Source organism: Nothobranchius furzeri, chromosome 2, assembly GCF_043380555.1.
Source record: "Nothobranchius furzeri strain GRZ-AD chromosome 2, NfurGRZ-RIMD1, whole genome shotgun sequence".
Taxonomy (NCBI): domain Eukaryota; kingdom Metazoa; phylum Chordata; class Actinopteri; order Cyprinodontiformes; family Nothobranchiidae; genus Nothobranchius; species Nothobranchius furzeri.
The window spans coordinates 48,915,687-48,933,812 of NC_091742.1; the positions used below are offsets into that span (position 1 = coordinate 48,915,687).

Below are 18,126 nucleotides of genomic sequence, written 5' to 3' on the forward strand. Positions count from 1 at the left end.
ACATTACTGAGGATTTGACCCAGCAACTTTGGAAGGACATCACAAATTGCGAGTGTTTCTCACTGCAGTTGAATGAATCTACGGACGTGAGTGACACAGCCCAGATGTGCATTTTCATTCGTATGGTGTTTACTGATACTTCTGCTAAAGAGGAGCTATCAACATTGCTGCCCTTGAAAGAAAAGACCAGAGGAGAGGACATATTTCAGTCGTTAAAAAACTTTATTGAGAAAACCCAGCTCCCAGTGCATAAACTAGTGTCCGTCACCATGGATGGAGCACCAGCAATGGTTGGCCATTTGAATGGATTTATTGCCAAGTGCAGAGAGGATGATGCTTTTCCGAACTTCCTGAATTACCATTGCATAATCCATCAACAAGTGTTATGCGCTAAAATGCTCAACATGAAAGAGATCATGGACGTAGCAACAAAGATTGCCTGTTCCCTTCGTGCTGGATCACTTCAAAGACGGCTATTCCGTGTGCATCTGGAGAAGGCTGAGTGCGACCACTCTGAGCCGTTGCTGCACACTGACGTGAGATGGCTTAGTCGAGGGAAATTCCTGCAAAAATTTCGAGAGCTCTGTCCAGAAATAAAGGATTTTTTTTCGTGAAGCTGGAAATGCAGAGAGCAAGGAACTAAATGACAATCAGTGGCTGTTAAACTTAGCATGTTTAACTGATTTGACAAACATGTTGAATGACCTTAATCTAGAGCTGCATGGAAAAGACAAAACAGTGATCAATATGATCAGCTCAGTTAATGCTTTCAAACGAAAGATGCAACATCACTCCTCAAAACTGCAGTGCCGTGATTTGACAAACTTCCAGAACCTGGCATCAGAGCTGGAGGTGCAAGGGAAGGCCAGTGTGCAGCTTGACAGTGCTCGCTACACAAAGCAGATTGACAGTTGTTTGTCAGAGTTTGACAAACGCTTTCAAGACTTTACTTTGCTCGAGCCAGTTGCTACATTCGTGTGCTATCCTTTTCGGGAAGATGCTGAGGTTGATTCACTTTCATCAAAAATTGCAACACTGTTTCACCTGAACGCTCCTCAAGTGTAAGATGAGATTTTGACATTACAAGCCGACATTCAGCTGAAGTACAGAGCTCATGAACAGTTCTGGAACTTACTCACAGAGGTTAAGTACCTCAACATGAGGAAATGTGCTGTTTTTGACTACATTTTTCGGCTCCACCTATTCATGTGAGTCAGCCTTTTCACACATGAAGATCATCAAGTCCAAGTACCGTTCCACCATGACTGATGAAAATCTGGAAGTGTGCTTGAGGCTGGCTGTGAGCTGTTATTGTCCAGACTATGCAACTAGGGCTGCAACAACGAATCGATAAATTCGATTACTAAAAGCGTTGGCAACGAATTGCGTCATCGATTCGTTGTGTCGCACAACTCTTCCAAAAGCGCCCCCCCCCTTCCCGCCCGCCGTTGCGCGCAGACCAGAGCAAGTCAGATCAGCGTGAGGGAGAGCCGTCTATGGCAAGCCAAATGAGCATTTATTCTGATATCAGAATATCAGCCAGAATTGTCATGAACATGTAAGCCATTTCTGTCCACTAGTTAACTAGTTAGCCATGTTTGTGTCAACTAGTTAAATAGTGACAGCCTAAATGTCAACTAGTTAACTAGTAAGGCCTAAATTCTCTCTAGTTAACTAGTTAAAATGTTTCATATCTTACTAGTTAACTAGTATTGCTCAGTGTGTTCACTAGTTAACTAGTGGACAGATCAATGTCCACTAGTTAACTAGTTAAAACACATTTAGTTTTTACTAGTCAACTAGTAAGGTACAAAAACTCGTACTAGCTGACTACTGAATGTAAAAATCCCACTTGTTAACTTTGCCCAATTTGGCCAGCCGCTTGAGCATTAATTCTGATATCTTGTCAACAGGTCAACTAGTTAACTAGTGAGGGTCAAACTGTACACGCTAGTTAACTAGTGAACACATTTTGACCTTCACTAGTTAACTAGTTGACACAAAAATGGCTCATTAGTTAACTAGTAAAGGCCAAAATGCATACCAGTCAGCTAGTTGAAGGTATTTGTGTCTCACTAGTTAACTAGTCAGGGTCAAAATGAGCCCACCAGTTAACTAGTGGGAGACGGAAATGTTCACTAGTTAACTAGTGAACACATTTTGGCTTCACTAGTTAACTAGGTGACACAAAATGGCTCACTAGTTAACTAGTAAAGGCCAAAATGCATACCAGTCAGCTAGTTGAAGGTTTTTGTGTCTCACTAGTTAACTAGTGATGGCCAAAATGTGCACACCAGTTAACTAGTGACAGAAGAAATGCCCACTAGTTGACTAGTGAACACATTTTGGCTTCCTAGTTAACTAGGTGACACAAAAATGGCTCACTAGTTAACTAGTAAGGGCTAAAATGCATACCAGTCAGCTAGTTGAAGGGTTTTGTGTCTCACTAGTTAACTAGTGACAGTTCAAAGTGTCCACATGTTCACTAGTGAAGGCAAAACTCCTAACTAGTTAAGTAGTTGGAGTAGGGCAGTGCCACTAGTTAACTAGTGAACCATTAATGACTCACTAGCTAGCTAGTTGATTGTAGCAGGCTCACTAGTTACCTAGTTGATGCATCCATTGTCCAAACTAGTTAACTAGTGAGGACATAAATGTATACTAATAAACTAGTTCAAGCCTACATTCACACTAGCTAGCTAGTTGCACAGAATTCTAATTACGAGGCAGAGAATTTCTCAAATTGAGGCTTTCTATTGGCTCACTATGTTAAAATAAAATATGACAACCAATCACAGTGCAGAATTTTGCAAAATCCCACCCCAAACATTTGCATGCGGCACACAAGTTAACATGCTGGCCAGAGGAACCTCAGCTAGTAAACTAGTAGTGGCTTCAGTGTGACACTTACATGTAAACTTGTGAAGGCGGAACTGCTCACTAGTTAACTAGAGAGGGTACAAATGTCCACTAGTTAACTAGTGAGGTGCAAAATAAGTGTCACTAGTTCACTAGTGGGCCCCAAAACACACACAAGTTAACTAGTAAGGTGTGGATATGCTCACTAGTTAACTAGTGAGGTGCAGATTTGCTCACTAGTTAACTAGTGCACCCTTAAGCGCCCACTAGTTAACTAGTAAGGTGCAAAACAGCATCACTAGTTAACTAGTAAGGTGCAGATATGCTCACTAGTTAACTAGTGGGCCCCAAAACGCCAACTAGTTAACTAGTAGGGTGCGGATTTGCTCACTAGTTAACTAGTGAGGCGCAGATATGCTCACTAGATAACTAGTGACGTGCGGATTTGCTTACTAGTTAACTAGTGAGGCGCAGATATGCTCACTAGTTAACTAGTGAGGTGCGGATTTGCTCACTAGTTAACTAGTGAGGTGCGGATTTGCTCACTAGTTAACTAGTGAGGTGCAGATTTGCTCACTAGTTAACTAGTGAGGTGCGGATTTGCTCACTAGTTAACTAGTGAGGTGCAGATTTGCTCACTAGTTAACTAGTGAGGTGCAGATATGCTCACTAGTTAACTAGTGAGCATATCTGCACCTCACTAGTACCTCACTAGTTAACTAGTGAGCATATCTGCACCTCACTAGTTAACTAGTGAGGTGCGGATTTGCTCACTAGTTAACTAGTTGCATCTAAAAACACATACAAGCTGACCATTTTTGTCCACTAGTTAACTAGTGGAACAATTGAAATTTCACCAGTTTACATGTGTGGCAGTGCAGCAGCTCACTAGTTAACTAGTGCCTGAAACACAAATTATGCATATTCTAATGAGAAGGCGGGCAGAAGACTCCTGTTGGGTATAAGAATCCCACCCAGTCTAAAACGTATGTGCTGTGGCCTCACAATCACATACTGATGGGTGTCCCTGAGCGCCAAGGCTTGCACTCATTAGTCATGGTTTGACACCTACTGGTTGGTCGTTGCGGCGGGTTCGAATCCCGCAGATGGCATTCCGCAATTGCTGTAACATTATTTATTTTCTCTTTGTGTTGTAATGTTCAAAGTTTTATTGTTTTACTGCTTTTATTCCCCCCTCCCAAATCAAGTAAAGCACCTCGTTTGGTGTCGTGTAAGGGAGATCAGTTGGCGAGTTCAAGTCCCATTGAGGAGAATTGGAATTTAGTGTGCCAGTAATTTTATTGTAGTTCATTTTTGTTTGGTATTGAAAGTTTGGTATTGAAAAAGGCTATATTAAAAATAATTATTGATATATATATATATATATATATATATATATATATATATATATATATATATATATATATATATCTCCATCCATCCATCTTCCCAAGAAATAGATCAAATGACACTGAGGGAAAAAACTGTGGTTATTTTGGAGAGGGTGCTGGCTGCAAAACCACAAAGGCGGAGCTGCACCCCGCCCATTCACGCAAACTCAGCCTAGCCCACTGACTTCCGTTTTTGTTTTCAACTTTATCGCAAACTGACCTGACCCACATGAATTACGGCTGTTACTAGTTTACAGTCGTTAATGCTATGTTCTATACTCCAATTAAACAAGATAAATATAACTTGCTACATGACAAAGACTGAATATATCTCGAAATGAAAAGGTTTCTTTTAGCGAATATCTGCCTACAGCTGGTCTAATAAAAGTGGTCTACAACAGCACTTCAGTCTATTGAACGGTCTCTGGTAGTCTAGTGGTAAAATCGTCTGAGTTGGTTTTTGCTTTCCCCTCAGCTGATGCTGGTTCGATTCTCGGTGGGGTCATCAGCAGTCTATTTAGCCACATTCAATTTGTTTATATTTTAGTTGTAATGTTTCTTTTCAGCAAAATATTTATGTCGCTAAAAGTTCTTTGAATTTGGTCGTTCCTAAACAGCATTTTAGTTGAAACTCTGCTCACAAATGGACTCACACTGGCTAAATAAACGAATAAATAAATAAATAAACACATTATATGTTAAACGGTATACCAGTAAATTGTTGTAAACATAGTACTGGCAAGTGTAGCTAGAAATGAAGAAAAGAGGTTGTAAACTACCTAAAACTTACACTACTGGGAGGCGAAACAGCAAGTCAACCTGACTCCATAACCACTACACCACCACATCTGTTATAAATCAAGTGGCGTTACATGTAATTGTGCTGCCCAGTGTGTCTCTGAGATGGGATGTATGGTTTATTGGCGGTGTCTCAGTAGAAGTCATTTCAGAAATAATTTGTCAGAAAATTCACAGAATATCCAGATTTGAGAACCAAGACCAGACCCGCTTCGGGGGAGGAGACCAAATTGAAGCTGAGATGGGAGGAAAATGCATGAATGAGGCTAAAAATGGCTTTGGCGTGTTTCTTATGAGGAAATGACAATATAACATGATTAAAAGTTCCAAAAGTTAGATTTTTAATTATATGGAACCTTTACAAAAACTGTTCAATTAACTTCTCAACTCCGTCCTCAATCTCGCATTTTTTAGCTACAACACCCTCTTTGGTTCCAGAATGCTATCAAGTCTGACAACTGGAAGGAATTAGACTGACTCTGATGGAATGGGCGGGGCTGATTCTGGAATGGGCGGGGCTGACTCTGGTGCAGCTCCACCTTCTGGTGCAGCTCCGCCTTTGTGGTTCTGCAGCAAGCACCACTTGTTATTTTGAGCTAGTACCAGAAGACAGTGTAACCTTTTTTAGTTCTCTCCAGTCAAAACAAAACTTTAGACTTTTTTCTTTTTTTAATTTAACAGGGAACAGCAATCAATTGAACAGGGAACTGCAACCAGTAGTCACACAACAAAATAAAATCACACAAACAAAATAAAGTTACTCTCCTTTTTTATTGGTGTCTGAAAAGGGCAGGGAAAACCATCAGACTCCAGTCACCCATCGAATGGACTCTTCACCCTCCTGCCCTCTGGGAAGCGCTACAGGAGCCTATGGACTAAGACTACCAGGTCCCGAAACAGTTTCTTCCCCACAGCTGTCAGACTCCTAAACTCTGCCTGCTGACATAACACCCCAAACCAGCAGCACCCTACATAAACTCTGTAGAAACAAGAAAGCCCTGCAAATCGATGCAGAGCGTCGCGGGATATGCCTGACTGGTCATATATATTACCTCTCATGACACTGACCTCTGACCCTATGAACTTGTGTATGTGATGAGTTTATTTACCTTTGATAGGGAGTTATGACCTCTGATTTTGTCAAAATCCTTCAACCCGTTCAGGAGATATTGCACACAAAAGCCAAATTTTCATATATACGGCCTCACACAACCTCGACCTTTGACCCTATGAGGTTTTGTACCTCATGAGTTTATTTACCTTAGATAGGGAGTTCTCACCTGCGATTTGGTCAAAGTATTTCAACCTGTTCAGAAGATATTGCACACAAAAACCAATTTTTCATATATACGGCCTCACACGACCTTTACCTTTGACCCTATGAGGTTGTGACCTGATCAGTTTATCTACCTTTGATAGGGAGCTATCACCTCTGATTTGGTCAAAATCATTCAACCCGTTCAGGCAATTTTTGATATATATATGACCTCACACAACCTTGACCTTTGACCCTATGACATTGTGTTCCTAATCAGTTCATGTACCCTTCATAGTAATAAAATACACAGGCGAGGGTCTGACTCTCTGGAGGACGCCATGTTGGATTCTATGTTTATTTAGCTGTATTTATGGTTTTGCTGGTGGTTTTTGACTCCTTTGAAAACTGTGCAACAACACTCTTCTTCTTCCTTTTCTCGTGTGTTATTTGGCGGATGGCACTCAACATAAAAAGATGCATTTCTCAAACAATTAATGTATTGGAGCGTGAACCTGAGTCATTAATCTCATATCCTAATTTGAGAGTTACAGCTAGAGTCCAGAGGGTTTTGTTGGCTTTATGAGCATTAGTTAGTAAGGTCCTCACTTGAACAAAAAATACAGCTTGTTTGCAGTGACTTTGGTATTTACTACCCCCTATTGCCAGAAATCTACACACTTTCCCTTTAAGCGCGTTGTCTCTTTAAGACTGGTCCTGGGTGACATTGGAGTTTACAGCGAGGCCGTAGAAATTCTCTGTCTGGATATTTATTGTGGAGATTAATGGACTAAAATGGGTTGCTGCACCGTGACTGTCTTCTCCTTTTTTTGGAGAGTAAAAACTATATTTTGGTTTTTAAATGCTGCCGCTGCACCGTATTAAGAAATCATATTACTGGATGGTTCGAAATGGGTTGAAATGTTCACATTTCTTCTTTGCTTTACATGCTGATCACTAAAGCGTGCTTTAATTAATATTGCGTTTTCGTAAAACGTAAGAGCAAACAAGGGGGGTTTTAATTGACAAAAATAATAAAATCAGCACATTTCCAAGCCAACTGCGGTTAACATTGGCACGTCGGCTTGAAAAATATCTCCTTTTTGCCGTAAATAACACACATTTCATAGCTGTTGTGGGTTATGTATGTGTTCATCAGTGCTTGAGAACTGTAACATGGGGAGCGGGTCGTAATTGTGGGCTTTTAATGCGGTGCTGTCTGTGGCGAGGTGTTGGTAGGGTCTGATCGGAGCTGCAGCCAGAGCGTTTCTCCCGACCAGCGGCTGCTGGGAGCTGGTCCACGGTGAAGCAGCCCACGCAGCCGTACGAGGGCTTCCCGGCTAAGAGCTGACCGCAGCGGCCCCGACGACCGCAGCGGCCCCGACGACCGCGGGCCAGCGACCCGAGAAATAACATGGGGAGTCCTGCTGCTGCCTGCTGTTGTTTGTTTTCCGTAGTAAATACCTGAATATGCAGAGACTCAACAGGTCATTCAGTTGTGTGGTATCATTCAGATGATCAAATGAAATGTTGCAACATTAATATCAGTTTACCTGATCTTGATCAATAATCACATTGATGAATTGGTGCATGAATAACTACAGACCCTGCTTCCTGCAGCAGCTTTTTCTGCTCTAGATTTATGATCTGCTATTTGTATATTTCAACGAAAAAGACGGAAATGGCATTAATTATTTAGATTTATTTGTGGATTTTTTTGTCGATGTTAACCCTGTTGTGTCTCAGTTCATGAAGCTGTTTTCAATGTTTCCCGCGATGCGAGCAGCTGATTGTGCAGCAGATGGCCGCGGACATGATCAATTTCGAAGTGCTAGTTCTGGATCAAGAGAAAGCCTGCTGTGCTGTGCCGATGATTTTATTTTGCGAGGATGGATTGAGGAAGGGGGACACACATGCTTAAATATCGACTGTCGGCAATAATCAGATTCATACTCATAAAATACTTGTTTACATGTTTTGTGTGTGTGTGTGTGTGTGTGTGTGTGTGTGTGTGTGTGTAACTCTGCCCACTAATCCGTTACGTATTTTGTTTCTTGTTGACATAAATACAAAAATTATGCAAAAGAAAAGAAGTGAAATAATGTACAAAACTAAAGTGTATGATCCAGTATCAAACCCGCGACCTTCACCATTGCAGGCGAACGCGTTAGTCACTAGACCACCAGCACTAGGTGCTACATCTCCTCGCAAATTCATACCTTTAAAACACTATGAGTGCTGGCAGGCTTTACAGCAACGTATGTAAAATAGAGCCTTTTTTATTATTATAAACTTGTCGCTTCCGTACAAATGTGAAACAATATATCTGACGGAGATTTCTGCGGAGTTTCTGCACTTTCCTGTCAACAGAAACAGACATGCTGTCTGCCGCTGCCTTCCGCCTCCAGGCTTTTTCAGACTAATAACTGAAAACTAAAGACTGCACACGTTAACTGAACAAAGATTACAGCAATACACCACAACTTTCTCGCTACAAATATCGTCAAAACATATTTATGTGCTCAAACGATCTTAGTTTATCAAATTTTCTCTTAGAACAGCCTGAACAGAGTCCGCCATACTTTCTCTGTTTCTCAGTCCTACATGGACCAATCACATAGCTGTTCTGCATTTCTTCATTTGCATGTAAAGGCCGGATTTGCTCACTAGCTAACTAGTGAGCAGTACAGCGGTCGAACTAGTTAACATGTTACACAGAATGCCAGCCAAGTGTGTATTTATTCAAATTCCACAAATTTACTAGTTTTAGGGGCATTTTTCTGCAGCTAGTTAACTAGTGACAGTGTTTTGTGTTCACTACTTAACATGTAAGGCTCAGTTTGCCCTCTATAAGCTAGTGAGAAAAAATTATAATGCAGATATGCTCACTAGTTAACTAGTGAGTGCTTCCTGTCCCATTACAAGTGAACTAGAAAGGCCAAATATGTCAACTAGTTAACTAGTGAAGGTAAATTTGTCACTAGTTAACTAGTAAGAACACATTTTTACATAACAAGTAAACTAGATTGCTCCAAAAACAGCAACTAGTGTGCGTCTTGTGCGCACTAGTTAACTAGTGAGCATATCTGCACCTCACTAGTTAACTAGTGAGCATATCTGCACCTCACTAGTTAACTAGTGAGCAAATCCGCACCTCACTAGTTAACTAGTGAGCAAATCCGCACCTCACTAGTTAACTAGTGAGCAAATCCGCACCTCACTAGTTAACTAGTGAGCAAATCCGCGCTTCACTAGTTAACTAGTGAGCAAATCCGCGCCTCACTAGTTAGCTAGTAAGCAAATCCGCACTTCACTAGTTAACTAGTGAGCATATCTGTGCCTCACTAGTTAACTAGTGAGCAAATCCGCACCCTACTAGTTAACTAGTTGGCGTTTTGGGGCCCACTAGTTAACTAGTGAGCATATCTGCACTTTACAAGTTAACTTGTGATGCTTTTTTGCACCTCACTAGTTAACTAGTGGGTGCTTTAGGGCACACTAGTTAACTAGTGAGCAAATCTGCACCTCACTAGTTAACTAGTGAGCAAATCCGCACATCACTAGTTAACTAGTGAGCATATCTGTGCCTCACTAGTTAACTAGTGAGCAAATCCGCACCCTACTAGTTAACTTGTTGACATTTTGGGGCCCACTAGTTAACTAGTGAGCATATCTGCACTTTACAAGTTAACTAGTGATGCTTTTTTGCACCTTACTAGTTAACTAGTGGGCACTTTAGGGCGCACTAGTTAACTAGTGAGCAAATCTGCACCTCACTAGTTAACTAGTGAGCATATCCGCACCTTACTAGTTAACTTGTGGGCGATTTGGGGCCCACTAGTGAACTAGTGACACTTATTTTGCACCTCACTAGTTAACTAGTGGACATTTGTACCCTCTCTAGTTAACTAGTGAGCAGTTCTGCCTTCACAAGTTTACATGTAAGTGTCACACTGAAGCCACTACTAGTTCACTAGCTGAGGTTCCTCTGGCCAGCATGTTAACTTGTGTGCCGCATGCAAATGTTTGGGGTGGGATTTTACGAAATTCCGCACTGTGATTGGTTGTCATATTTTATTTTGACACATGGAGCCAATAGAGAGTCTTAATTTGAGAAATTCTCCGCCTCCTAATTAGAATTCTGCGCAACTAGCTAGCTAGTGTGAATGTAGACTTGAACTAGTTTACTAGTATACATTTATGTCCTCACTAGTTAACTAGTTTGGACAATGGATGCATCAACTAGGTAACTAGTGAGCCTGCTGCCATCAACTAGCTAGCTAGTGAGCCATTAATGGTTCACTAGTTAACTAGTGGCACTGACCTACTCCAACTAGTTAACTAGTTAGGAGTTAAGCCTTCACTAGTTAACTAGTGTGCACATTTTGGCCATCAATAGTTAACTAGTGAGACACAAAAAACCTTCAACTAGCTGACTGGTATGCACTTTGGCCTTTACTAGTTAACTAGTGAGCCATTTATGTGACAATAGTTAACTAGTGAAGCCAAAATGTGTTCACTAGTTAACTAGTGCACATTTATGTCTACCACAAGTTGACTAGTGTGCACATTTTGGCCATCACTAGTTAACTAGTGAGACACAAAAACCTTCAACTAGCTGACTGGTATGCATTTTGGTCTTTACTAGTTAACTAGTGAGCCATTTATGTGTCAACTAGTTAACTAGTGAAGCCAAAATATGTTCACTAGTTAACTAGTGCGCATTTATGTCTACCACAAGTTAACTAGTGTGCACATTTTGACCCTCACTAGTTAACTAGTGAGACAAATACCTTCAAGTAGCTGACTGCTATGCATTTCTGCTTTTACTAGTTAACTAGTGAGCAGTTTTTGTGTCAACTAGTTAACTACTGAAGCCTAAATGTGTTCACTAGTTAACTAGTGCGCATTTCTGCTGTCACTAGTTAACTAGTGGGCACATTTTCACCCTCGATATTTAACTAGTTGACACAAACATGTCTAACTAGTTAACTAGTGGACAGAAATGGCTTACATGTTCATGACAATTCTGGCTGATATCCTGATATCAGAATAAATGCTCATTTGGCTTGCCATAGCCGGCAGATCAGCGCGAGGGAGAGCCGCAGATCAGCGCGAGGGAGAGCCGGCAGATCAGCGCGAGGGAGAGCCGCAGATCAGCGTGAGGGAGAGCCAGTACCGGCAGATCAGCGCGAGGGAGAGCCGGCAGACTTGCGCTGCTGCGAACCGGTTCCGCATTGTCGCGCAGCGATCCAGGCAGCTGCTTCCAGCGCACGGTCCATTCTCAAAGTGGCGCAACCAAAAAACTATAATTAGCACACGATCGTTCATGTCCGCACATGTTCTCTATTTTCTGTCTTATTTGTGCCTGAAGCTCGCTACTGCGGAGCTCATCACCTGTGCTGTGGTGATGTCACCTCACGCAGCATCGAAAACGCGCTCTGCGCTTTTCGGTCAGGAGATCCCTTTGATCTGCTCAAAAGTAACTGATGAGGTGAAAAGGTAAGAATCCAGGCAACAGATTTTCTGGAGAATTATGAGGAGATGCAGGAAGATGAGAGACAGACAGGACAGGAAAATAGTTAAATAAAAACAAGAAAACAAAACAAAGTGTTGAAAAGTCAAATGTAGGTAGATTTATCTCCACGACACGTTTTTACCAGTAAAAAACAATAAGTTATACACATGTCATATTTATACATCTGATACAATTCAGATCACCTTCAAAACTCAGTCACACACCCAGGGCCGTTTCAAGACATTTTGGGGGCCAAGGCAAAATGCCCCCCCCCCCCCCCCCCCCCCCCAAAACTGGGCTCCCCAGAAGCCTCTGTGTAATTCATGCCCTCTCCAGTAGTGTTAGTTATACAGTGTTTATAAAAGCCCCTCAGACATTACTGACATGTTCTAATATTATCAGATGAAAAACTAAATTATCAGACATGCTGTCTCATCTGCTTCTTTTATAAACTTGCAAAAAGTAACAAAACCATTTGAAAGCCACTATTTGTGGATTCTCTGAAAGTTTCCATGGAGTGTGTGACAACTTATTTTTTCATTGATCCTATCATCTAATCTCACAGCTGAAACAAGCATCCTTAATAATCTGTGCACAGGAAGCTTACCGATGCTGTAGTAAAACAAAAGGTATAATAATTTATTATTAATAAAACCTTGTTGCAGCACTAAAGCAGAAAAATTAGATTTTGCATTAAATATGCAAAATATTTACATATGAATAGTTTTAGAGCCCTTTAATTGGCAGAATCTGATATTAATTTAGTTCTTACAAAAAATGGGTCCCAACATGGTTTGTGTGGCGTTGCCATAGTGTGACGTCATAGGCACAGATCCCCTGTCCTCTTGTTTGGAAATGGAAATATGGTCACCCTACATTAAACAACCTGTCCACCCGGGCTTTTGCGCTGCACAGAGACGCTTCGCTGCCTACGACTGAATGTCAGTTGAGAGTCAGTCTCATGCAGACTGACCAATGAAGAGAGGGCCTCAAGTTAAGACCCTCTCCTCATTGGTCAGTCCACACGAGGTGGGTCAAAGGTTACTCTGGGCGGGTTACGTGTTGTCAGGCATTCAAGTATTGAGTATATTTACTGCATATTACAGTAAAATATTCTGTATGTGACCACATTATGGTGATCCTTGGGTCGTGATGATGGAGCCCTTGAATATTGTTGCCCAGGGTACAACAAAGTGTTAATCTGGCCCTGGTTCCGCCGTCACATTCCCGCAGAAACTGGTTGATCACACCGGGGCCAGACTACTAGCGTGTGGTTTTACAACCACAATGTCCTCAGAAGCAAAAACGCTTTTAAAAGGGAGGGAGGAGTCCTAACTGTTGCTGCAGGCGTGTTGTGTGAGAGTGCAGTTATATACTGGTTAATATATTTTTGGGTTCAGTTGCTTTCATGTGGCCTAATGTGAGTCTATTTGGGATCATTGGAATGATCAGCAGCATTTCTTGATGTGACTTTATGGCAGTTGCCCAGGGCATCATCGCAAGGAGGATGGCATTCATTTACTTTTGTTTTATTTGGTATTTTTTCAGTCAGTTTTGGAAATAGTGATCAATTTTGATTAATTCACAGCCTATGTTTAATTACATTTAAAATAAATATTAACAGATGAGATCAAACAAAACAGATGAGAATTGCCCTTAAGCTGTTTAACTTGGACCAAGCATTTTAGATCACAGATAGGTGTAGCTTAGGGTCTCTGTCTATACACCTTATAAGACAATTTAGGTGATGGCATGTTGTTTTTCTGCTATTGAACTGTTTTCTAATAATGTTGTGTTAAATAAAGTGAAGGAAGGAGAGAAATAACGTTTCCCTAGCAGTTTTTAAAAATTTCCCCATGTAATCCGATTAATCGATTAATCGTGTCGAGACCCCATCCGATTAATCGATTATCCAAATAATCGTTTGTTGCAGCCCTATATGCAACCCTGGCTGGTTCCATTCTGTGCAAGTCATCCGCGTAAACTCAGGTGATGACAAAAGTTTACGTAGTTAATTATGTTGTGTTGACTACTTACTCATGGCTATATTGGCTCATGTGGTTATGCATGTTTTGTAGTAGGGTAGATCATTTTGACTTGGTCATTTTATAAGTAGCTCGCAAGCTGAAAAAGTGTGAACACCCCTGTTACCCAATAACTAGGGCTGGGCGATATGGCCAAAAATCAATATCACGACACATTGAGGATTTCACCTCGATAATGATAAATGGACGATAACTACAGGTATGCGCATAAAACAAAAGTTGTCCACTAGATGGGGCTGTCACATGTATCACGTTGAGTCACATTTCTACGTGACTCAAGGTGGTACAGCTTCTGAAAGGTAACGTTGCCAACCTACACACATCTTTTCATTTTTTTTTTATTATCAAATTTATTGAGAGGCAAAATGATTTCGATATAAGCCAGAAATTTTGGTTTGGTTTAATTTCCCAGCCCTAACATCAACATTTAAAAAAATTGACATTACCCCCCATTGGTCTCCCTGTTAAGTTGCTGCTGCTGCTGACCGAAGCATTGCAAAACCGTGGCTCTTCTTTGGCCACTGGGTTGGCTGGCATACCTGCTGAACACCTAAGGTATGCTAGCAGTAGTTAGCACCACTCCTTACTATATGCATTTCATAATTTCTTGCTCATGGATGTTCTACGGGATTCCCCAAGATCTGGAGCGCCGCAAACGTTGGATCGTTGTAATAAAGCGCGCTAGTGACCGGGCTAAAATGAAGCTGTGGGATCCCGAGAGTAAAGGTTTTCACCTATGCAGCGACCACTTCATATCAGGTACTTAAACCAACGTTTCCTCAACTGTGTATGGTATTTATTTTAAATGTTTTTATTACGATTCTTAGTGGGCTTCCTAAACTTATTTTGTCGTGGCTTTTTCTGTCTTATTACTCACAGCAACAAGTAAACATCACGTAAAACGTTGCCTCTTGAGTTCTGCGTGCTGCTGTTTACGTGTTTTATGATAACAGCAATTAACCGGCTAAGCTGTATTTCATTTTTAAGCAATGGTTGATCAATTGTCAGATCACACATAAAAAGCACTTTGGATTGCTATTTTCTGTCTCACTGAAACAGATCTCAGACAGATCCTGAGACACTCCTGCCTGACATATTTATTTTATTCACGGAAAGAAAAATCAAACTAGTGATTTCTCTTGGCGTTCAGTTTATACATTCAAACAGCACAGCACTCTATTTAAACTACTTACATATAAATCTATGTTATTTGTCCATCCATCCATCCATTTTCACCCGCTCATCCGGAGTCGGGTTATGGGGACAGTAGCATCGAGAGGCCCAGACTTCCCTCTCCCCAGCCACTTGGGCCAGCTCCTCTGGGGGAATCCCAAGGGGTTCCCTGGCCAGGTCTGGTAAGAAGTCCGCTCCGACAGCTTCTGGCGCTTAAAAAGTATCCCAGGGGCACGGTAAGGGTCGGAGATGTTTAGTCGATTTAATTTCTGACTATATAAAACGATTTCTTCGGTTTTAAAGTGTGAAGTAAACTCTGACGAAGTAAAATCCAAGCCGATCCCGTTCATGTTTACGATCCGTGTTTGTTTACCTTTTTTTCCTACCAATATGGCGTCTACTAACTGAGTCACGTGGGGTCCGGAGCTCTATAGGGTTTATTACTCAAGTAAGGGTAAAAAAGTATCTGATTAGAAGGCGACTTGAGTACTGAGTATCATCTGATCTAATATTTTTAAATGATGACATCAAACAGACATAAAATAAGAAGTTATGGGCAAATATTGGTATTTTAAAGACTAAAGGGAAAAAATGTAAACCAAAAAAAAAAACATAATTACAAAATAACACATTTTAAGCAAAATTTAGACACACACCGAGGACAATATTTCCTGACATACAGGGTTTATTTAATTGTGTGAAAATGTAGCATGTGTAAAAAAAAATACCGCGATAATACCGAAAACCGTGGTAATTTTGGTCGCAATAACTGTGAGGTTAAATTTTCACACAGTGACAACCCTACATGGATGATTTATCAGTGAGGTTAAAGGTCAGCAGGACTGGTTGTGCAGCGGGTGGTGTCATAAATCTGATGTATGCAGATGATTTAGTGGTTCTAAGTCCGAGCACCGCTGGTCTACAGCTGTTACTAGATATCTGCTCTGACTATGAAGTAGAACACAACATTGTGTATAATGCAGCTAAAAGTGTGGTTATGATTCGCCGGGCCGAGGAGGACGAGCAAATGGTTTCCAGAGTTTTATCTCTCGGACTCTGTGATTAGTGTCACCTAGAATGTTAAACATCTTGGTCATATCATCACTGAGGACATGAGAGATGATGTCATGTACAGGCAGTGCTGTGTGTTATACGCTCAGAGAAATACACTCGCTCCTAAGTTTGGGTCTTGTTCTGAAAAAGTAATGATAACCTTGCTTAAGGCTTATTTACATATCTGAAAGGTGGCAGCCCTACCTGTGTCCATGCTGTCCGGGTCCAGGTGGTGAAGAACACACGATGAATCAGTCCCAGCTGATGGATGATCCTGAAGTGGTAGCAGGTTCTCTTTAGCCGTGTTTAGCTAACAGCTGCAATAGAAACAAAGCAGGAGAGCTGATTAAGATGCTGCTTCAGAACAACGCAAGACCCAACGCTTTGGTACTGGCCAAAGGAACAGCAGCAGATCCAGGGGGCAGGAAGTCTACAGAAAAGCTTTTCTGACCCACAACCTGATTCTGGAGCTCCGATTGTCACGAAGACCGCAGAATATCTTCTCTGGTTCTGGAAAGAACTCCACCAAGTTGTTGAGGAGGAGAAGAAAGTTTCCACAGCCTGGTGAGAAGATTTCTGCAGCAGCAGCAGTTAGTCGCTTTAGCTGATCAACTCTCCCAGAGACTGAAGTGAAGAAATTTTTACTGCAGAGCCTCACACACCAGAACAACAACCTAGCTCTGCTAGCAGCTTCCGGTTTCTGCTTCTTTAGGTGGTCGGTGACTAGCGTAAAGGTGCACTATCGCCACCTGCTGGAGCAGAATAAAACACACCTGTGTGTTCAGATTTTCAGATTTCAGATTTCAGATTTATTGGCCAAGTAAAATTACATACAAGGAATTTGTCTTCGGTAGATGTTCGCTCTCTAAAACATACAACAACCATAATAAATGAGAATAAAAATACCTAAAAACACATAAGAACATGTATACCCGCACACATGTTCATTTACGCACACACCTATATACATATATACATACCCACACACACACGCACGCACGCGCACACACACACATATCCATAAGCATACTGAATGGGACTAATAAAACACACATAACATGTTATATTTTTTATTTTAGGTGGTCTCTTCAAAAGCCACGAAAAACAAGTAAAATACTTTTTTCTTTATGATGTTTTTTAAATCTAAATCTGACCAGTTTTATTCTTTATGAACTTCAAACAAACTAAAAAAATCTTACTTTCTATAAAGAATGTGATATAAACTTTTGATGTTGTTACTTTACTTTTAGCAGCTCTGAGAAGCAAATAAAAAGTGTTGGGAAGGTGCCATTTACTGTAAATCCTCTAATACAGGCCGGCATTCAATTAAAGGCCGGGTCTCCAATTTTGGCCGGTGTCGGAGTCAGCGGAGGTAAATAATGGCCGGTCTCTTATTGTGGCCGGGTGGAATGTGGTAACAAGCAAGTATGAGCGTCTCAGCAGAAGGTTATGGTCCCCTAATCATCCAGCAGGAGGCAGTAGAGGTTCACGCAGACCTTTATTAGGCTTTTTCTTCTACGCTTTGTAACGCTACAGACACGATCCTCTACACTCACACAACACGCAAATCAGCACATAGGAACTAGCAGAACGATAGGAAACACATATAACACAATACCCAGAATGCACCTGGCTTACAACCCCAGCCAGGTCATTACACTATCAAGTTCAAAGAGAACGTGCTGATTATGCTGCAGAACACTCTGGGGAGCAGCAGCATGGGTTGTATGAACTAGTCAACTTCACTATAGTGACTTTTCATGCCTGTCGTCGACTAGTCGCTGTCACGTGATAATGACCGGCAAGATGCAGCCCTCGGAAAAGACAGCAGCCTGTTGTAACAAGCTCCTGCGCTCGGTGGGGGGGGGGGGGGGGGGGGGGACGCGCTGTGCCAGACCGTAGTTACTGACACGCGATCGTTCATGTCGGTCATTTCGGTTCATTTCCTTTAATGTTTTCTGTCTTTTATTTGCGCCTGATGTGTATCGCTGTTGTGGAGCGGGGCGCTTCACCTTGTCCTCCGACGCACAGATC

General features: G+C 41.5%; 2 protein-coding genes across 3 annotated transcripts in view; both read right to left on the reverse strand.

Moving 5' to 3' along the window:
- LOC107374650 (zinc finger protein 235) overlaps window positions 1-16,791 on the reverse strand; it is a 70,561-nt gene extending 53,770 nt beyond the window's left edge. The window contains exons 1-2 of one of the 2 annotated variants that reach the window (XM_054738741.2): window positions 16,551-16,791; window positions 16,297-16,409 (exon numbers count right to left, since the gene is read on the reverse strand). In XM_054738741.2, coding sequence (XP_054594716.2) covers window positions 16,297-16,306 — 10 coding nt within the window. In that variant the 5' untranslated portion in view covers window positions 16,307-16,409; window positions 16,551-16,791. Of the gene's footprint in view, window positions 1-16,296; window positions 16,410-16,543 lie in introns of both variants that reach the window. The other variant, XM_070546137.1, reaches the window with a different exon arrangement.
- Window positions 1-18,126, reverse strand: part of LOC129163042 (gastrula zinc finger protein XlCGF57.1) — a 436,254-nt gene that overhangs the window by 320,258 nt on the left and 97,870 nt on the right. The window lies entirely within an intron of this gene.